The sequence below is a fragment of the Accipiter gentilis genome, chromosome 21, assembly GCF_929443795.1.
Source record: "Accipiter gentilis chromosome 21, bAccGen1.1, whole genome shotgun sequence".
NCBI lineage: Eukaryota > Metazoa > Chordata > Aves > Accipitriformes > Accipitridae > Astur > Astur gentilis.
Window position 1 is genome coordinate 12718612 of NC_064900.1, and position 22365 is coordinate 12740976.

At 40.2% G+C, this 22365-nt stretch overlaps 1 protein-coding gene across 1 annotated transcript; it reads right to left on the reverse strand.

Annotated features, from left to right (window-relative positions):
* Nucleotides 1-2193: 2193 nt before the first annotated feature.
* BTLA (B and T lymphocyte associated) lies at nucleotides 2194-22105 on the reverse strand. Its single transcript, XM_049824289.1, has 7 exons — nucleotides 22026-22105; nucleotides 17454-17544; nucleotides 6548-6856; nucleotides 5425-5460; nucleotides 4577-4714; nucleotides 3620-3666; nucleotides 2194-2536 (listed from the first exon to the last, which is right to left on the reverse strand). Exons 2-7 carry the CDS (start codon nucleotides 17539-17541, stop codon nucleotides 2210-2212), a joined length of 945 nt encoding a protein of 314 aa, XP_049680246.1. The 5' UTR covers nucleotides 17542-17544; nucleotides 22026-22105; the 3' UTR covers nucleotides 2194-2209.
* Nucleotides 22106-22365: the final 260 nt, after the last annotated feature.

The following is a 22365-nucleotide window of genomic DNA, read 5'->3' on the forward strand; positions in this document are numbered from 1 at the left end:
TGCAATACTTCTTCCACGTCTGTTCAGCCTTGTTCTGGGTCCCAGTTGCCAGGCGTCATTCTGGGGCGGCTCTGAACGGACCTGCTGGTGCTTTCAGCTCGCAGGGGTGACAGAGGGAAAGCTGCACGTGCCCAGATGAACGCACTGCAGAGCTGGTTAGAAACTCAAACAGGTAACCTGCCTGTCCCCAGCACCCCACCTCACCTTCCTGAGGGTCTTTGGTCTCTTCCCTATATGTACTGTGGTACGGGCAGGGTATTGCAAAGCATCTTGGAGAACCGTATTGCTTCACATGTACTTGTTCTCTGGAAGAATGGCCTTTTTGCTCTTTCCCTTCTGCCTGCAAGGCCTGTATCCAGGTCATGGAAAGGAATTAAAGGAGCTTCATGCCTTTTGTTCAAATCCATTTAGGCTCTCCGTTGAATGGTTGTCCTTGTTTTTCAGCTTAAGACCACTGAGGTAGAATCTATTTCAGAGAAACTTTATTTTCTTATTCTGAAAGCTACTTGAGGTCTATGGAGATAATTGTACCTTTATCAGTTGAGCAATACATGCAATTAACGGCCTATTTCTGGGCCTATTCATACCTAACTTGGTCCAAGTTTCCCACTCCTTCACCTAAAATAATTAGTCTCTAGCCATACAAAGACTGGCCCACTGAAACAAAAAGAGCAAACTAAATTTTTCTAGAAGATGGTTTTCTACTACTTTTTTTTTAATGAGGATTATCAATGATTTACTGGATAATTAATGATAATTTATATATTTAAAAAAATAACCCAAAATATCAACATATCTAATGGCCTGAACTAACAACTTAGTGCAGAAACAATGACCATGGGTTTTTATCCACACAGATACTGTGACTGACTTCAAAGGTGGGGGGGGGGGGGGGGGGGGGTGTGGAGCACAAGTGCACCATAAGCATTATAAACCATCTAGCTTACCAAAATAGTGGGGAGACTATGTACATGCTTAACAGCTCTGGTGTTAGCTGGAATGATGCCAAGATGAAATACAAAGATAGAAAAGCCTTACTTTCTTCCATTAACTTGAGCGCAAATCATCCGGTGTGTTACATGCAGCCCGAGACCTAGCACATCCTTCCTTTTCAACCGGGTGCAAATTTTTAACCAAGTTAAAGACTCTCTGCTTGCTGCTCTAAACCTCTGGGGCAAATATTGCTATGAGTAATTTTTAAGAGCATTATTTTGCAAGAGCAGATGCTTGGTATCCAAGCTAGAGCTGAATAAGTGGTGCAGAAGAAGGGCATGAGTGTTCTTTTCAAACTTCAAAAGGCACCTTGGTCTTTACCTCCTTTTTATCTTCTTTCCCGCAAACCTGAGCATGAAGCATAATCACTTTTTTGTGCCAGCGTTGGGAGGAAAACTTAGCATGACAGACTTATACGCAGTTATTTGTGAACAAAAATTTTTGATTTTGATTGGGTTGGTCACTGTTGATCATTTGTTATTTCCATTGATTAATCATGGACAAAAGCAATATGCAGTAACTTGGCTAACCAATCATCCCACCAAAAGAAAAACAGTGTGTGCTGTATTTCAATATTTTCTCACACATTATTTGTGAGAATTCTTTGTAAAAGGAAAACAGCCCTCTCCTTCTGTCTTCCACAAAAACCAAACACACGCACACAAGTATTCACTTGATTTTGGTTAATAATAGCTTTAGACATTAATGGTGCTCAAAGAACTTTGCAAGGAGATAGAGTGAACTGGAATGAAAAACTGAATCCTTGGAAGGATATTCTTAGAAACTCAGGGAAAACTTCTCCCACAAACATTCTTAGCTTTTACCTGGGAGAAATTAACCTGACTCGGTATTATCTTCCTAACAAACAGATTCATTTTACATGTTTCTATCCTAGGAAAACCTTCCTCTTCTCCTCTTTGTTTAGATTCAAACTGTAATTAAATCAAAGTCAGGCTAGAAGCAGAATCCTGGGAAAAGGAAAAATAAGAGAGCTGATTGTTTGGTTTTATTCCCCCATTTAAGAGACAAACACCCAGTGCACATACCCGTCCATTGATACGGGCTGTGTTTTGAATTCTGGCATTACAGGGGAGCATCCATAGTTTCTTCTTAACAAAAGGGAGGGTTTCCTGAAAGAAAAAGGAACAACATCCCAGAGGGAAGCTAGAACTGGGACTGCATGCAAAATGGCTGTCTGGAGAAGTCCTTGCCATGTTTATTTATTTACATTAATGGAGGCATATTCTGTAAATTTGTTTTCTACAGTTAGTGCCTTTCTCTGGCATCTTTCTGCAGAAGCAGAATGATTTAGTGCAGCATACGTGAGGACATCTGGGCTTTCAAGTAAAACTGGGATGGAAGGAGTAACAGGATCATGGCGAGGTGCGTTAGGTGCTGTCCTCTGAGCGTTCCAGGGAGGGACATCGTTGTCATAAACTGTGTTGCCGTGCAAGGCCTGCATTGGGCTCGCCACGGAGCAATAGTAAGGTGAGCAGCTTTCTTCCGAAGCTTCAGTTGTCCCAGCAGCTGCTGGACTTCTGACCTGCAGAGAACAGAACAGGGTACAGCTCTGTGCGTATCTGGCTGTTGCCAGTGCTCCTGCTAAATAAGAGGCGTGTAAGATTTTGTCGAAGCTGTTTTATCCTCTTAAAACTGCTTTTGAGTACAGATGAATTGGATTCACCTGGTCACTGGATTTTATATTGATCTTTGAAATAAAGTTAGAAACCATTCTTGTATCTCATGCCTTTCCCCATTTCCCTTCCCAAACTCTCACATCTTCTCTTACAAGATGCCAGCTTAACACAAAACTGATTCATCATTTTGTGAGAGCTCTCCTATGCCACTCATTCAAGGTTTTCCCTTCTCAGTTTATGAAATCTTTCTCATTTTTCACCTCCAAACCCCAGATCGCCTTTTCCTCATTGCCCCCATTTTCCCATTTCCTGATCTCTTGCTTGTTATCCTCTTTGTCTTATTATTTTCCAAATAAATCTTTCTCCTTCTCTAAAATCTGTAAGTTCGTCTATAAATTCATCTCTCTCTATTGAAGCCCTCTTTTGACATTCATTTTTCTAGGAACTTAGAATGTACTGCTTTTAATTTTCTTGCCTCCAGCTTGCCTCTTGGGTGCTCTGCAACCTGTTTGGTGCCCTTTGATTCCTGCCAACACTACCCCTGTGACTGATAGCTGTCAGCTCTAGTCACGTCTTTTGTGTGCTGCCTTCTGCCCATCTAATTTCTCTGAAACTGATTGCAAGACCCGTGTGAATTCATGCTAACCACATATGAAAGCCTTTCTTTTAAATTATTTTCCTTACTCTTTGGGTCACTTTTTCTCTTACGCAGACAGCCCGAACCAGATCAACGAGCTCTTACTGGAATGGTACTTACAAATTAATACGTTTTAACAGGAATTTAGATGCCTGAAGTACCTTTGTGTTCCTTCCCTCAGCTCAGCCACGGTGATATCTCACACCAGGCAAGCCGTGCTGTTCGGGCACCAAGAGGGTCACTAAATCTGTCTCTGATTCTGTGCCACATTTCGTACTACACAGAGATTTGTTCTCAGTGCGTGGTTATGCAGGATGTGGTCAGGTTTTGATGATGAAAAATTTAAACATACCAGGCTTTCTTTTCTCTGTTGGGTTAATGGAGCTCTCTTTTGCTTTGCTGTGAAAAAGAAAGGGGGAAAAAAAAAAGTTTCAATAAATCAGCATTGAGAAGGTGCCTTTCTGCTTATGGAGGGAGTATTAATTACTATAGGAATCCTTGCCTTGCTGAGTGGACCTCAAAGAATAAAAATCTATTTCCAAACTGGATTTGGGAATAGCTATTCTGGTAAAAGCTAACCAACACAGAATGATACATTTCTAGAATAAGTTTCTGTGTTCCGCAGAGCTCTTCTGAACAGGAGCAGAAAAATTCTTAGTGTACTTATGGCCAGTTTTCTCTGTGTCCAGTGAACTGGGTGGGGAGGAAAAGGCAAGGAAAATCCTAAAGCCATCCTATGAGCAAACATGTTAAATTGTATTGGAAGATAAAATAATTTCATTTTCCTAAATATAAAAAAACCCCATGCAATTATAATAGGCAAATGCGAGATCACTTAAATTAAGATATGGGTAACTGCAAGTTCCATTCTTGATTTAGGAAATGGCGGCTGTGTAAGTGTTCCTGTAAAGCAGGAGAGATTGCTATTGTAATTATTCAATAATTTAGAGGGAAAACTAGGAATATAAAACATAACTGGATAGGGCTTGACTGCATTTGCATGGCTAAAACTCTTATTTGTTTCTAACTTGATTATTTGCAAAACAGGAGAAAAATTTCCAACTGTTATAAAGTCTGAGATTTTTATTTGTTCTTACTTTACTTCCATCCCTTTGTCTCTGGAAGGGAACAATACATGGGGCAAATGAACTTTTTAAAGATTCAGTATCCTAACTGGCACAACTCAGCAATCACTTGGGGTAATTATTAGGGGATTTTCACAGAGCTTTGAATGCAATTTCTGTGAAGCTGTGAAAAGGAGTGGAATCAAATGCATACTAGGCAAAAGTTAGATGGTAAAACTACTTACCATGGTGCCTCCTTAGACACCAAAACATGCATACAACAATGAATGGACAACATAGACCCACGGATGCTGAAGCGTAAACAATGTGCAATATCTTGTAGTTTCCAGATCCTTGGGATTCTTCTGAGATGCTAGTGGTATCTAAAATTGCATTAGCATGTATTAGCGTAGAGAAATGTTTGACTGGTTTTTTGGTGGTGTTTTGGTTTGGGTTTTTTTTTTTTTAGCATTAGGTCTTTCTGATGCAACTGCCTTCTTAATGGACTTAAACATTCTGTAACTTGGTATAGCATGTCATGAGATAACCCTATCTCCATATCTCCATGGGCATTCTATGACGTGTGAAGATACTGGAAGAAAAAGTGCATGGGAAAATGTACTTGATGAACGATGCATGGCAGAAGGCTGGCAGAAGCAAAGAGAGGGTCAGAATTAGAGCACTGCTCTGAACTTCCAATATATTTTTGCAATTTTAATTGTGAACACTAACCAACTGTGAGTAAAAACCGTATTTCAGGTTGTGTTAAAGTGATGGTATAGCATGATTCCTAACGCTTCGTAAGTATAAGCCAGGCATTACTGGAATATTAAAGAGCATGTCGGAAGCGTAGAGTGTACCACCAGGAGGTAATTTGATTGGCTTTGGCCCTTTTATGCTGAATGCTGGACAGTCCTAGCCTTGAAAACTGTGACCCTTGAGAGACTGTATTTGGTTCGAGTGGGAAGAAAGCAACTGTAGTTTAGCAATGAGTTTAAATTTGTCTTGACTGCACGAAACACTATAACCAGAAATTCATAGCAATACAGATTAGTTCCTTTCTCTTAAAGAGGAAATAAGAATCAGAACTTACTTTCTGGTGAAATTGTGATAATGTTTGCAGACTTTTCTGAAAGAGAAAAGCACGACAGGGAAGTGAAACAGCAACCTGACATTTTACACAGTAGTAGTGTTCTCTGCACCACGTACTCACGTCTTCACACGGTTCCCCTTCAATCTGATGACAGAAGAAGGAACAAAATGCAACAAGCAAAGGGTAGGGTGTTTTGGGGGGAGGGGGAATGATGTGCTGGTCTCCTACTGCCGACAGAGTAATTCTATCTTTCAGACTTCTTTGGCATTCGAACAAAAGATCATCAGAACATATTTCAAAGGAAACTTGCATCATGAGCTGGGCATATACTGTGTCTGCTAGCACATTACAGCCATAAATTTTGATGTTGCTCCCTCTGTTGCAGCATTTCGTGTGGCAATAAACAAGGTTTTAAAGTTCATTAACTTACCAGGAGAGGAACTGGCCACAGAACGTTACAACTCAGTTGCCTGCCGGGGGTCAGTGGGACACTAAGGCCACACAGATCGCTTTCTAGCTGCAGAGCAACATTGAGGAGCGCAGACATGGCTCGTCGTAAGCTAAACTTGGCATCCCAACTGCCTAAGTCAATGTGAAGGCCTCACTTGCGCTTAAGATCGTTTAAAGCTATTGTAATCTTTCCTGCTCCTGAACTTCTTGGGGTACAAAATTATCCTTCCTTTCTGTTTGTTGCAAGAGAGATCATTCGCAACAAGGCACTTGAATTGCTTTGTCCTCTTTACTGTCGTGTGGCCTCATCCACTGCTATTACCCAACCATTTGCATACTGTCTAGTCCACGTGATGTATAGCCAGGCTGTCCTCCCACCATCTTTTTTTGCTCCAATTGATATTTTTTAATTATCAAATAGTCCACTAACGGCTGTTTGGTGTTGGCAGCTTTGCTTTTCTCTTCCGGATCCTCCTGTTATTTATGTTGTTCTTTCCTTTTGTTTCTATCCTACCAAGAGGCAGGATAGAGGCATTAAGAAGGTGGGAAGTACCAGCATAACTGTGCTACCAGTCAAGCATGTCGGGAGAAGCCATTGTCCAGCATGCATGAGCTTTTCTGTACGTGGCATCCTTTTGTTTAAAAGGGCTCTTTCATAATATAGGGGCCTCACCTTCAACAATAACCTGTATTCCATGGCTCTCACTGGACAAATTGTTCGCTGTTGCTCGACAACGATAAAGTCCACTGTCATTCTGATGAATTGAGAGAACCTCCAGAGTAAACACGTTGGACTTCCATTCTGTTTTGCCCACCTCCAGCTGCACACACCTCTCCACCTCCATCTTGCACCACTGCATGACTGGCTTTTCCTTGCAGTAACGAACTGGGCAGCTTATAGTCAAAGAGTTCCCGACTTGAATTTTGTACTGGGAGTGTCTTTTAACTTGAATTTCAACTGCACAATTGGTGGCATCAAATCCTGGAAGAGAACAAAACCATAACAAAAATTAGGGGCGCAGGGGGGGCGGGTCTGCTATATACTCCCCGTAACACTAGTAACGATTTCTCTTCTCTCTCATTACTTAAGACTTCCCTTGTCTACTTGCAGCAGATCTGATCTCTATATGGGACAGTGACAGCAGATAACATCAAGACTATTGGTTCTTTCATTTTTAGGAGGATTGTTAAAATGCACTTTCTCCCTCTGATATGATTTTTGCCCCCCTTTTTTCTATATCTCAGTCAAGTTAGAAATTTAATAATTTGGAAAGAAAATATGTAAAATACACATAGCAAGTTTTCCCGTGTCGTCCTTCTCACAGACCTTTTCTGTTACTTTTAAATTTACTTCAGATTATTGTTTGCTTCACAATTCTTGTTAACTTGCAGAAGTAAAGGCTTTTCTTTGGTAGAGGTTTTTTTATAATTGTAATATTGAATAGAATTATATTTAATGCAAATATACCTTGTCTCTTTTTATTTTTGTTACATTTTGTTAAACAACTCAGTGTTCAAGCTATGTTAAGTCACCTTAACTCTGGGTCTTGGTATTGAATGTCCTGACCTTTTATTAAAGATTCATGTTTCTCGTGGTGCTTTATTTCTCTGGCTACATCGAAGTAACAAAAACCTCTGATACGTATGTGCTCTCTACTTCCCTGCCCTGTCTTACAGTAGAGTGCTTCTGCACTGAAGAGCGTGATTGCTCACAAGTCCAGAGAAAGAAATCTTAAATAGATCTGTACCTTCTCGGTGATAGAGGGAAGTAGAAAAGATGGTAAAGTACGTTGAAGGCAAGTTTTGTAGGGAGGAGAAATGCGCAGGGGAGGAAAGAGCGGTGTGAGGAGCAGAGGGGTCTGTCCGTCAGCAGCCGGTGCTGTTTCAAGGGATGAAGCCTCTGGGCCCCAGGGCACATAGTGGCAGCACCAAACGTCTCCCCTCCACCGTCAGCCGGGATTTCTTATGCATGTGACATAGCAATCCTTGTGAATGCCTGGATAGTATATTCAAGAGCTTGGGATGACCAGATTAACAGTTTTCATTTATGACCTCTAGTTTGCAAGTCTATTCTCTACAAATCTCAGACTACTGCACACCATAAATAAATTGTAGAGCATTCAGTAATACTGGGTTTTGAGCGTGTGTTCATAGCCTTCTTTACAGCAGAGCTAACGCTTTGCTGCTGTTGATTTTTTCGGTTTGCTTTCTTTAAGGTGGCTTTGGGAATGGGCGTCTAAAAATTAGGTGGCTCTCATCTGCCTCTAAACCTAAATCTCTAATATTGTTCTCATTTTGCCCTATCAAATGTGCCTGATCTTGCTTGATAATGAGGAAGATGCTATTTACTGTAAGGCTGTTATTTGCAGCGACTGCAAGAAATTGTGGTCTCTGAGATACCTCTGCCATGTGCGATAGAGAAACTCATTTGCTCACAGGACTTGGTATCCTCAGAAGCTTCCGCTTTGAGGGGTCCAAATCTGAAATCATCCTTATATACCAACTTTCCCTTAGTCAGGACGGCTTTAAATGAGGCTTGAAGTGGGGTGAGTAGGGTGGCAAAAGCACACAGGTAAGCAGCTTGGATAAGGACTTTAAATTTGGTCCTTGCAGAAGGGGCAAGTGGAAGAAATTCAGATAATTTGGATGGAGATGAGAAAATGAACAGGAGGACAATAGCTCTGGGTACAAACAATGTCTTTTTACTAATGAAAAAAGTCTGGATAAAACCCAAGGGGAACTAGAAGCCTTAATTCATTCAATATCCCTAAGAAGACAAGGAAGGAGAGCAGCAGAATAAAAATAGTTGGGTTTGGCAAAGAAGGCTTTAGTAAGTTTGGAGACATGGGAGATAAGAACTCATCAGATGTGAATACAAATGAAAAGGACATAAACTGAGTGGGTGGTCCATCCAATAAATTATGAGATTACAAGCACCAAACATCTGCGCTACAGCAGTGCAGTAAACTACTATCTCGGCTAAGTCACGAGCAAGCTTTTCCCTGAGAGAAGAAGGAGGCCTCCAAAAGCATAAAGAAGGTCAGGTTGTTAAGGAGGGGCATAAAAGAACAGAGCAATCGTTGCAGAAGTCATGGCAGAGAATGAGATGCACTTAGGAAAACATATCAAGTGTAAGTGTATTGATGGTAAAACTAAGAAAACATTAGTTCACTAGGTCGTGGCAAGAGAAAGCTATCAATAGGTTGCCAGCAGTAAATTAAATTTACCAGATAAATTAGATAAATTATTTGTAAAAAGGCAGGCTCAGTTCAAGAAGACATCCAGGGGACATGCGGTAACCTTTGTGGTCTGCCAAGGACTGGTAAGTGTGGCCAGGTCTTGTCATGTCTTTTGCACTGTTCTTCAAGAAAGAAAGGGGGCAATGCTTGGAGTCTCTCCAAGTTGGAAAGAAGCCAGCAAATACAATGAACGCGATAAGGAGGCCATAAAGGAAAGCTTGAAATTCTTGGGGTTGTTTCATTTAAAGAAAAGCAATGAGAGGAAAGCAGATAACAAAATCACATAAAGACAAAAAAGAAGAATGAAATAATCTGGATTTTCATGTTTCTGTTAGGCATGGGGAGAAATAATGGGCTACAAGTGACGTAAGGAGGGTTGATTACATAGTTTGAAAGACTTCCTAACTGTGAAAACAGAAATACTGGAACTGGTTTCTGTGGAAGCTTGTAGACACTGAATCACTGAGCGCCCTGAGGACTAGCCTACGCTGACATCTGTCAGGGTAACATAGCTGAATTTACCTTCCAACCTACCAGCGTATGCAGTCACGTCGACAAGTTCATGGACATCAGACCCGTAACGGATACTGAAAGGACACGGGAAAGATGTACATGCTGACGTCCCCAGTGCAGCTGTTCCATCGCAGGGGGGACAGGAGGAGAAGGGACCACAGAAAGTGGCTGTGCTCGCGTGCCCTCCCTGAACAGCCTTACTTCTTCTTGCTGCCAGAGTCAGAGCACTGGTCTGCGTAGGCAGTACAGCATTTCTCACGTGGTCTCCACTGACACACAAGATCCACTCTCTGCCACAGCATTGCCTCAATAGTAGGTCCTGGTTATAAATAAAGATGCGGTGTACAGGAAGAGATATTCTCCCAGGGACCATCCATCTGGATGCAGTAGCAATGGCAATATATTTAATATATTTATTATAACATGTAACATATTGTATGATATTTAATGTGAATAAAATAATTAAATGTAGTACTTATTATATTATACATCATATATATTTTTTTACTGCAATGGATATGATGTGGCAATTATATTGTGATAGCCGCAGCTCTAACAGGTAGAGCTTGACCATGTTCACAAGGTAGTATTTAGGTGTTAGGTCAGCATGTCCTGCCCAGTCATCTAGTCCCTTTTCTGCTCCCTTCAGTAGGTTCATTCTGAAAGACATATTTTTTGTTGTGAAGTAGGATCACTTTCATTTAGACTCTTCCATCTCTGATTAAAAGCATGATTTGGTTTCAGGCAAGAAGGTCATAGCTACTTTGGTCATACTGCAGTAGCAGCACATGGTTATCGATAGTCTGAAAATGGAAACTAAAAGCTCAAATTAGAAAGTAGAGGTTTCAATTATTTCAGCAACGATTGCCATGGAAGATAATGCTTCAGAAAGTATCTATAAAGCTCGGATTATGCCCTGATAGCAGTCTTCTTTCTGATAGAGTCTTATGTAACAGGTATTTCCAGAAAGTTGTGCAGGTCTCTGCAGAAGAGATATTTTCTGATATCTTTCATCTAATTATTTTATCATATAGTTTTATCTTTTTCAAAATCTCTTTTTTTGGGACAAAAAAAAACCCCAAAACCAAACACCAAAAAACCAACACCCCCCCGAGCCCCCAAAACAAACCCCAAAACTTTTCTAGAAGGTCCAAAAAGTCCAACTTCTCTCAAAGCTTTAAAAGAGATTTCAGTGACACTCTCTCATTCAGCATCATTATTAACCAGGGAGAGGGGCAGGAATTGTTGTACCTCTTTCATTCTTATCTTTTTCCAGTGCAGGGATGTCATGTTTTCCTTGATTTTGAATCAACTGGTGCTTTTACAACAAAGTATACATCACTGCCTACTGTCACTTTTGGAAGAATGACCTGATCAGCGTTGAGCAAATTTTGTTCATCCAGCAGCATTCGCTTGGGACAGGGTACAATTACAACCCTCATGAATTCCGATGAACTTTAATTGTGTAAGCAGTTGGAAGGGAAAATGTCTTCTCAATGTTAAATATTGCTCTAAAGAAATGATTGCCTTGTACCGGTCAGTGAAACCTAGAGTAACACTCAGTGGCAGAACCTCCCAGAGAGAGGGAACAGGGGTGATACTGGGTGCACAGAAAGTTTTGAATTACTCTCTGGCCACATCCTGAGGGGGAATACAGAAATTGCCTGAGTAGAAGCCTTACTGCGGTCTGGATATACTTCTAGAGTAGTCTTTTGCGCAGCCCTTGCTCTGCAGGTGAGCTATAGGTATAAGCAGTTCAAGTGCTATATGCATCCACTGATACCACGACGAGAAACTTCCCTCCATACCACTTCCCGCACCACTACCAATTAAGCCATAAGGAGCTATTCCACTGCCAACAAAGGATTTACTCGGTTACAGTTTGTTTTAAAAAGAAAAGTTCCTCTGACATTCATATGACTTGTTTTACTTTTGGTCATATAGTATATTTTTAAGAGAGTTCAAATAAAATGTGCTAGTACACCTCTCAGCCAGGTGAGCTTGAACAGTGTTTCTCCTTTCCCCCCAAGCACCTATGGCAACATGTGCCGCAGTTTCGCTCCTTCATCTTCTGGTGGTGACCATTCACTTCTGGTGGTGGCCATTCATTTTTGGTGGTGGCCACTCACTTACTTACTAGTATAATTCCAATATAATCAGGTCTGGTTAAATTATGTTTCCAGAGCAAAATTCCCTGCCATTGAGCAGGCCTGATTCCAACACCCTTGCTTTCTCCAAAAGGTTACCTATGGAATGTACCACCGAGCTTTGGGAACTCCACGTGGGAAAACTTGTCCTGCGCTTGCCGCCCAGCGCGGCAGCGTCGCCGCCTGCCCGCGATTTCCGAGCGGAGGAGCCCCTCCTGTCCCACGGCCCCTCAGAGGCACTTTTGGGTGGAGGTTTGCGTGGTGCGGGTCCACACACACCTGCTGGTGCTTGGCCTCCGTTCCTGGCTGCTGATGCAAGTGTAAGTGATTGACAGCCTGCTGTCAATTAACCCCAGCATGTAAATCCTCTTGTTCTTTTCTCTTCAAATAAGTGGGGGTTGAGGCTACTGGTCTTCAGTTTCCTCTAGTTTGTAAAGCCTTTTTTTTTTTTTTTTTTTTTTTTTTTCTTTCTTCCAGTGTAGCTATGGACTTGATAGTAGAAGTTTAGCTTACTGAAAAATGATTTAATTTTCTTAGTTCTCATTTGTGGATCCCTTGGAAGAAGCCTGTGGGTACTAGGTAAACATTGCTATTTTATTCAGTAATTTTTTTTAATTTTTTTTTTCTCCTGTCAGTCAAATAGACCAATCTTTTGAACTTCCTAACCAGGAGCTATACGAGCTACTGCTTGCTTTTCAGTGTGTATGAGAATTTGTAGACCATCTTCAGAGCCTGCAAAAGGGCCCTCCTTTCCGAGGCTTAAAACAATTGGACTTTGGGCTGCCTTTTAATTATTATTATTTTTTTTAATAGCTACAAGACAATGCTTGGAGCATGAAAAATAATCACAATTGCTTTTGTATGTTTCTGTGACTTGTTAATGACTGATGGCTGACTGACTCGAGCTTTAGTTTTTTCAAATTTTTGCTAGGAAGAAACCCAGTCCTTGGTAAATGTTATTAATTGTCTATTTGGGGACTTTCTAGAACAGAAGAGATGAGTGAATAAGAGTTAAACATTTTTCTCAGGCTTTGGGAAATTCTTAGTTTGAATTATTTTGAACTTCAATAACTAAAAATCTGGGCTAGAGAAAGCCTTTTCCTATAATCTGGCCTTTTATTCTCTGGCACCTCACCTGGCAAGAAACTTTAAGTAGATAAAAAGCAGTGGAGAAAATCCTTTTAAAAACAAAAATATTTGGGAACTTTTTTATATAGAATAAAATATTTAAGGCAATCTTTTAGAATATCTTTCACAGATTTCCTGTAAGGGCCATTTGGCAAGAATAGGGGTCAGTGGAGATTTGGGATTAAATAACAATATAAACCATAACATCCTAGAGAAGGAGGGATTTTTTTTTTTTTTTTTAACAGGGAAAAAAAGATCAACACACCTGATAATGAGAGAGAACCTTGTCTTTTCATTGGTTGTCATTACAAAGACAAACACAAACTTCAGTTAACGAACGAGCACAAACGTAGCTTGGTGTACTTTTCCTGTGACAGTGTATCTTCTTTCTATCTGCTGCCTCCTGTGGCTTATAGAATCATTTAGGTTGGAAAGGACCTTTAAGATCGAGTCCAACCATCAACCACGCTCACTAAACCATGTCTCTGAGCACCACATCTACGCGTCCTCTTAAAGACCTCCAGGGATGGTGACTCTGCCACGTCCCTGGGCAGCCTGTTCCAGTGCTGGACAACCCTTTCAGTAAAGAAATTTTTTCCTAATATCCAGCCTAAATCTCCCCTGCTGCAACTTGAGGCCATTTCGTCTCATCCTATCTCCAGCCACCTGACAGAAGAGACCAGCACCCACCTCACTACAACCCCCTTCAGGTGGTTGTAGAGAGCGACAAGGTCTCCCCTCAGCCTCCTCTTCTCTAGACTAAACAGGCACAGTTCCCTCAGCCGCTCCTCATAAGACTTGTGCTCCAGGCCCCTCACCAACTTGGTTGCCCTTCTCTGGACACGCTCCAGAACCTCCATGTCTTTCCCGTAGCGAGGGGCCCAGAGTCAACGGTAGAGACACTGTCTGTCAATTATATTCTGTATGTGCAAGTGCTTCCCAAGATAAATTTAACTACCCTTTCTTTAACACTGTTATGAGCTGAGACCTGAAACCAGTTACAAGGTCTTATACTGAGTCTTCAGTTTTCAGTGTCACATATATGGGTGGTCATGATGAAAATCTGAATGTGCAGTTTTCGAGAGGGTAGAAGAATCTGTAACATACAGAAGCTTTATACATCAGCTTCAAACCTGCACCCCTTGGTAAGATTCAGATTGACTAGACGTGCATTTTCTTTTAGATCACTTGAGAGTGTGTTCCTGAACAGGCTGTGGCAAGCCAGGCTCTATTGCACCAAGAATTAATCTGCACAGGTAAGGAAAATCTTCTGTACGTTGTACAGCCAGGACAAGGATTTCAAATGAAACCATGTATTCCGTAATTTGTACAATAGGGAAATACCCATGACGATACTTTTTTTTACAAAAAATTATTTTATTTTTTTTTCTTATTCTTATTTTCTAGAAAACATAGTCATGACATGACTCATTAAGCAAACAAAAGAGGTTTAATGGAGATGGCTTTCCATTTACCTAACTCAACCCATTAGGAGAAAAATAATAGCTAAAAACTGAGTCTTCCAGTCTTGGAATTATAAATGGTGTCCTTCACACCTGGTCATCTAAGAACTTGGAGCAACTCCAGCAAACCAGGGCTTTATTAATTGAAATTTTAGAGGCATTTGTTTTCAAAGGGATTTACCTTTACTTTGTTTTTCCCTCTCTCCTCCCTTCAAAAAAAAAAAAAAAAAAAAAAAAAAAAAAAGGGGATGGGATAGAATACAAGTCGTATGTATCATTCTCTGAGGCAGATAATGGCTGAGGTATAAAATGTCAATTATTCCCCCAAAATAAATGTCTACGGTTAGTTTTGAATCCTATGTTTGGGTCTGTCTGTGAACACAGTGAAGCACTGGTAACAGTTTTAACCCGGGTCCAATGTTCTGGGAAGTTTCTGACTAGGGCCATAGCACAAAAGCTACACCAGAAAGGGCATTGAGTTGTTGGAGTTTCACGTTTAACGCTGAGATCTTCATGACTTTGTTAATTTTAACAGTGAAAAAGGAAATGGGCTGTGAGGAGGACTCATGGAAAAATATGCTCCCTTCTTGAATTTACGTAAGGTGTATTTGGAAAGAGAAGTGCTTCAGAAGACCTATTAAGTGATACCTGGATAGGCCTTTTTCAGACTTCTCCGAGCTTTAGAGAAGGCTTTTCAAGGAATTATGTCAATTTTTATTTTAGTTATTTTACATATTTATATCACAATTTGGATTTTTCGAAAATGTCATTTTGCTAACAGAAATTTAATTTTTGTTCTTTGCCACTCAATTTTTCCCACATCACCTGAGAGATACAGGAAGGTACTTTTTCTATTTACTTGGTGTACAGTGAAGGATTTTCTGGGTTTCTCGTTGTTTTTCTGTGGTTTTTTTGTTTGTTTTTTTTTTCTGACAATGGTAATATCTGTAAAGCTGACCTGCTTGCTGAGGTAGCTGACAGAGAGTTGCGTCATTTTTTTAACTATTTCTTGACGAAAGCTGTGTAAGTCCAGAAAACATGCCTTTATAGTTTGATGACTGAAAGTTGAAGACGGAACGTTTCTGTTTAGCCGAACGTTAGCACGTGCAGGCCGTCCCACAGAAGGTCTAACAGCAGGGCGTTATCGGAGCCGAGCACCGTGCCCACCATCCGTGGGCACCTGCCCGCGTGCTCAGGTTCTGGCTGGGGCTTCTCGGAGCGAGGGCGGGTTTGCTGGGTTTCACTTTCATCGGGACGAAATGCCTTGTTCACTTCGCATATGCTGTCCAGGCAGCAAGGACCACTCTTTGTGAGACTGGATGGGAACAAACCGTTCTTTGGTGTTACGAAGGAGACACAATTCGTCTAACTGGACTAAAATTACTGGGGTGAGGTGGGGAGAAGGTCCTCCTGCTTGTGACTTATCAGAAACAAGCTCACTTCTCCTTCCCTAATTTAGAAAAGATTTGCTGGTTATTGTCTTTGTATATGAAATCCAAATGGTCGACTTTGTTTCTGTTAGGAGTAAGGGAAACTTTGGAGAGATTTCCAACATACAGAGCTTAAATAATTTGCCTTCGATTTTCAGCTTACTTCAAAATAAAAAACAAACAAGCTTGGAAAACTTATGGCTAAAATGTAATTACATTAAAAAAACATTTGCATCATGGTTCTGTAGAGATCGACTTGCGAAAGTTTTCTCTCTGTAATCCTCCTATAAACGTGATTCTGATATTTGTAGTAATATAGGTATATAGAAAGAAATAGCATTGCTCTCGGAGGAACCCAAGTAGTTTTGATGTAGATCAAAAAAATAAAACCTACTAAAATAAATTCTGTGTAAACAAGATACATGCTGTTAGTAGCACAACAGAAATTACTTTCTGTTTTAAAAACAGTATCTAGGAACCTGGCAGATGAGTATGGAGGGTACGTCTGTGTATTAACTACACAGGAAGATGCAGAGAGGTGATTGTGTGAGGGACTAATAGCACGGGCAGACATAAAGAAGTGAATAGAAACAATAGCTAACTCTTACAAGAAAAGAAGATACTTCCATTTAGGGTACAAAGGAGGTTATCAGCTCTAGATACACCCCCTTCAGAAGCATGTTAGTTTATTCATTTGAAAATTAAACGTAAAGCAGTTCAGTAGCTGCCCCGAGCTGAGATCACACCCTGATTAAGAAACAGCTGCATCTAACTGACCTGGTAATTCATGTTTTTAAGCTAAATGTTTGGGTTTCCCTTCCCAGGCAGATGCTCTGAATGCTTGTTTAACCTTTCCTATTGGTATTAATAATGTGCTTTATTCATAAAAACAAGGAGCGTCAAAAGATGCTATATATTTGCAGAGTTAGTCATGCATGTCAACTAAGCTTCACACAGCCAATTCAATTTGTTTGTGTAATTTTAGCAGTGCCTTGTAACAAATGTTATTTTGATCAATTTATCAGTTGATGTCGGAAATGTGTCGACAGCAACTGAGCGCATCCATTACAGTAGAGTATATCCTTTCTGTATGACTGCCTTCCTTTCAATACTAAGATTTGTGTCTCCTATATGATATTAGCAGGGCAGAACTTGAAATGAAATAATCTCTAGTAAAAAAATTTAGGAATATACTGGGCACTCTGTAGTTCTCACATCAGTCTAAATTAGGAGAATCTCTCTAGTTAAAAACTGTGGAGTTCAAAGTTGAAATGGAGAAGAAAATTAGATGGAGTTAAGGTAAATAATTGAAGGTACACTTATCTGGTAAGGACAATTTGCTGGATCCAGCTCAGAACTAGTAGGATTCCTGGATTTCAAGCAGAGGCTTGAATGCTGCCAAACCCCTCGAAGGCAGAGCCTTTGGCCACAAAGCAGGACGTATTTGGTCCCCAAGTGCTAGAGTTCTGGTCTAGACCATTACCTAATATTTCTCAGTTATTATGATCATCGTCTTTAGTCGAATTAGAAGTCTCTGATATGGTAATAAAATAAGACACAGATTATATACAAGGTACACTAAGCACTGCTTTGGTTTCCGTTCTCCTCCCACAATGTTTAATAACTACAGACAGGTTAAATTGTAAGACCACATCTTACCGTAAACTTGATGGTTGCTCTCAGCCAGCATTACTAGAAGGATGTACAGTAAGATCCTTTTTATCAACATGAGTGGAGGAGCCTTCATTCTCTGGGGATGGTAGAGAGAAGAGGTTCCACGGGTTTAAAAAGCGCAGTTCAGACAGCCTGTTAGGTTTACCCTGGGTATATACCCTGGGTCTGAGCCAATTCCCTTTTCTAGTTCTTCTGTCAAGACAGTGCAGAAAGGGGCGGGGAAGCATTGTATTTGCAAAAATCTGACAGGTTACCCGGTTGTCTTTTTTTTGTGTGGTTGAAATGTGAACTGCTTGATCATTTCACATCATCTCAGAACTCCTCTGAGATTCAAGGCGAAACATCTTTCACCCTTCTCTGGCTCACCTTAAAGTGTAACAAACATAGCTGCAGATGCTCCTTTTTTTTTTTTTTTTTTGAAAGATGCTTCTGCAATTGAGGCTTTGATTTTATAAGCAGTGATGTAGCAGAGAGAAAGGATGCACAACAGTATCTTAAACTTGCTCAGTTCTTGTGTATTACTCTAATTCAACATTAACAAATTAAGAAGCTGAACAAATTTGCTATTCACAAGCGGGTAGATGTCAGAAACACGTCTGAATAGTCTCAGTTTGCATTAGATTATTTTACAGCAATAGGCACTATAAGAGACGATTGCTTCTACTATTTAGTCTTAGCATCCTCATAACAAGGCCAAGTAATCTGGGTTTGGATTTTGTGGTTTCTTTTTCAGCGTGTCCTCGACACCTTTTTCCCTTAAATATTTCTAAAACCCTGAACCATTTAGCTGAACCTTCCCCAAAAATTCTGCCAATGCAGAGTTTCTTCATAAAGTTAGAGCCAAACTAAGTTTGAAGAGGGATTTTTGTATATAGCAATTATCACTTTTGCTTATAATGCAAGCACAAAAACCACAAATAGAAACCAGGGAAGAAATTAATGCAGTTATGAAATCCTACATTAAAATGGGGAGGTTTAGGCTTGAAATTAGGAAACATTTCTTTACCAAGACAGTAGTCAAACACTGGAACAAGCTTCCTAGAGAAGGGGTCGATGCCCCAAGCCTGTCAGTGTTGAAGAGGCATTTGGACAATGCCCTTAATAACATGCTCTAACTTGTGGTCTGCCAGTTGGACTAGATGATTGTTGTAGGTACCTTCCAGCTGAACTATTCTATTCTAAATATTTCAAGCTTTCTAGACAAAAATAGATGCATATTATTCTCTAACAAAATCCATCAGGATTTTTTCAAAGTAATGTTTTGGAGAAAATAATTGAACAGCTTTCCAAAATTTCATGGTTGGAAGTGTCTGGCTAAGTACATGATGATCAGGAGAATCATGATGATGTTTGTGAGAAACCGAAATAGCCTTACAAAAATTACAATCCAGCCTAAATGGAAAATATTTATGAAAGAAAACTCCTTGAGTATAACTGCACACGCAGCATGCTTCCACCTGAGACTACATACTAGTACCGCGGATTGCATTTCTGTGTGGGGAAGACATCTAGTGGCTGAATCCACAGCTAGCTTAGATAGTAAAATTGGTCATTAAGGGATGCATTTCCCAGCTGTATAACTTCTGCTTGCGTCGATGTTGAGTTATCCAAAGTTTATGCTAGGAATGTAATATTAGTAGTTGGTGCTTAATCTCTGTATTCTTATTAGAAGAACTGTTTTGGGCTGAGTCCTTTGCTACTGACTGAAGCTTTTTAATAATACAGGGTTTTGTCTGTTCTCTATGGTGTTTTGAGATTGGCTTTGTGGGTGGATGATTCCTTGTTGGGAACTTTGTGGAAGTATTCTGAACTGTAAGACGGGTACAGTTGTACATTAGCCTTTTGGGAGAGGTCAGGTGGGTCAGAGTGGCATGAAGGCGCGTGGGTTCCCTGTACTTCATACTGTATATGGCTTGTGAGGATTCTTTACTTTGTGGTTTTTAATAGTAAATATCTTGGACGCTCACCTATATTTTGGAGCATCTTTCTGAGAAAGGCTTTGGCAAATGTGACTTCTACTATCACTGCTGACGCTTCATTACTTCCTTTATGTCCTTTCTGCTTAGGAGTAATGTTGTTGTGGGATTTTTTGGGGTGGGATTTTTTTTTGAGAATCTGCCTGAAGATGGCAAAGAATCTGAATTTTTCATGTTTTCTTGTTAAGAACTTATTACCTCCTTGAGACATTCCTGGGAGATTTTTTATTTTTGTGGTATTATTAAGAGATCTTAAATGAGATCTTTTAGATCTCCAAATAGTACCTTATATTCTAATTTTTTGAGAAAATCAGTCCCTGAATTTGAGACACTGAACTATTCCAGTTTTCCTTTAAAAGCATGTTTCAAGGGAGAGTAAATACTAAGTAAATATAAAATATCTGTTTACTAAGGGAAGGAATGAGAGTCCTAATCTAAAACCATATAACTAGGAGAGGGAGGAGCATATGCATTTAATCCAAGATGAGATACCATTTGAAGATGGCAGAAAGAGATGTCACTAGATGGCACTGATTTCCACTGTCTGCAGTAACTCAGTAACATCTTTGCTATAGGCAAATCAGACCTCAGCTGAATCCTAACAGACACCAAGTAGTTAAAGAACTAAGAGAATTCAATGCAATTCAAATGCAACAATTAGCTCAGTTCTCTGTGTGTTGGATACTATTTTCAGGAAGAGGCTCCAAAAATATGGAGTAAAATTTGGACCTGAGGATTGCTATCAGTAGAAATTGCCTTCAACTGATTCAGTCCACCTTGTCATGCCTGCTGATTCTTTACTGAATGCAAGGGGGAGGGGGAGAAAATCTATGCAAAGTTCCTTCTGTTCCATCTCAGTTTTTCTTCTGACAAGACCAAGGTTGTGTTTTGGAGTTGCATTTTCCCTGTTAGCAGATGGTTAGGCATTGGCCTGTAACCACATAGAGAAACACAGCATTTAGATAGTGGGCTCCAGTAAGCCTATGGAAAATTACCTTCATAACACTACATGAAGAAGCTTTAGTATCTTAATGGAACAGCAATAATTTAGCTCCTTGCCCGTCACTAGTGATCACGCAGGTTGTGGTAGTATGTGCTGCCGCACGAGCTATGGGTGGCTCCTGCAGCCTGTTCTCATGCCTTACTACTGCAACTCCATCAGCTACTTCATTACTATGCAAGTCCTTTCCTTTTTCTCTGTATGAGATTCTCTGCATCTCCCTGCTTTTTCCTGAGCAATTTCAGTTTAATGAGATGAGCTAAGCTTTGTTAAATCAAAGAACACATCTTGAACCAGGTTCTAAAGCGCAGACTGGGCATGGGCCTGGATGATCTCACAAGGGGTGTCAGTTCATTCCATATAGAGTGGCTTAAGAATCTGCCCAGGGTTTTGCTGTATGTAAAACACTTCACTAACTGTAAGCATTGGTATTCTAGTTATTGGATTTGTCTTATGGTAATGACAGGCTTCAGAAATGAGGGGAGGGAAGAAGCATTTTAAAACTAATTACAAAAGAATTGAGGTAAGGAGGTCTCATTTACTGCAGTGAAATCTAATACTGAATTTGGGAGCTATTCTGTACACCAAAGAACAGATTAAAAAAACACTTGAGGCAAAGCAGTATACAACCCCCCCTAAGAACCTCTAAAGCTCCTAATTATTTTTCTTCCAGCTTTTAACAGAACTGCCGAGTGATACCCACTCTCCACTGCATTGATGTAAGCTGCTCTATGTTAGAAGCAAATGCAAGATTTCCTTATTTTCCTCAGAGACACAGTAGTTCTCACTGAACAAAAGGATCAGATAGGAGGAAAAAGTAGAAGTATCCACTGAAAGACAGTAGAAACTTCCTAACGAATGTGTACTCTTATTTTAGTGTATTCATGGAGCACATATCATATGAGAGTACTGGTCATTTCACTGCACTTAAGTAATCCTCCGCATTTACTTCCCCTTCCTGTGCACTACTAGACAGGAGAAGACACATAAAGAGAGCTAAGTACTTAGATACACCTAAAACATGAATAATTTTACACTGCTTGTGGTTGTTCGGCTCAGCTGAACACAGGCTTTGCATACCAACTGAAACCAGTGATCTTCCTCATGTCCTCCTCTAGGTCTAGCAAAGATCTAGCAAAATAGATGTTATTTTGCAAGACTAAATCTTCAGAAGTTTCTGGCTTCTGAAACCTAAAGTGAGCATGGAATTGGGACACTCAAAAGCTAAACTCGGACTGAAATAGCTATTCAGCAATTACAATTTCTATTTTTTACTTAATTTCCTATTTTACAGACTAGAACTGCATTAAGTATACCTAATACATAGGCATTTAGCTTCAAGGGCAACACCAGTCTTGAGGCTGCCCTCTGTCAAGCCTGGGTGACAGTTGTGGTAGCTCTCTGTATCCTATCTCAGAGCCTGCTCCTTGTGTTTTCACTTGTTAGATATGCTATCTGCTTTTGAATATAAAAGAAGTGGCCTCTACCACCAGAAGACCCACAAATTCCAAACCACTTGTAGAGAAAGAGAAAAGTGGTGGGATGAGGGAAAAAAAAAAAAAAAAAAAAAATAATCCTTACCTGACTTAAGCAGAACTGCTACAGATTGCCTATCCTCCAGTCTCTGCTGTCCAGCCTATGTAAATGACAAATGTCAAACCTAATTATCAGTGTAAATGTGCCCTAAAAGCAGTTATGTATACTTCATCCTACTGCATCTTGGATATGGATATTTTCCATTAGGAAAGTAAAATGTCATCGTAAGAATTTAGCATGGCTTAATTACTAAACTTTTTAAATACATACTTCACTTGATTCTGCATCAGCTTCCACACAAATACTTACTGCTACATTGATTTTGCAAGTATACATATGCTGTTTCAAAGAGGAATTGTCCACACAAGAAAACTTTACAAAACTG

Excerpts from the sequence above, each read along its gene's own strand:
- BTLA (XM_049824289.1), bottom strand. The coding sequence starts at position 17,541 with ATGAAGGCTCCTCCACTCATGTTGATAAAAAGGATCTTACTGTACATC. Across the intron at positions 5,461-6,547 it reads AATACAGGTTATTGTTGAAG|AAAAGTCTGCAAACATTATC; the intron begins GTGAGGCCCCTA and ends TTTCTCTTTCAG. Across the intron at positions 2,537-3,619 it reads AACAGAGAAAAGAAAGCCTG|GTCAGAAGTCCAGCAGCTGC; the intron begins GTATGTTTAAAT and ends TGTTCTCTGCAG.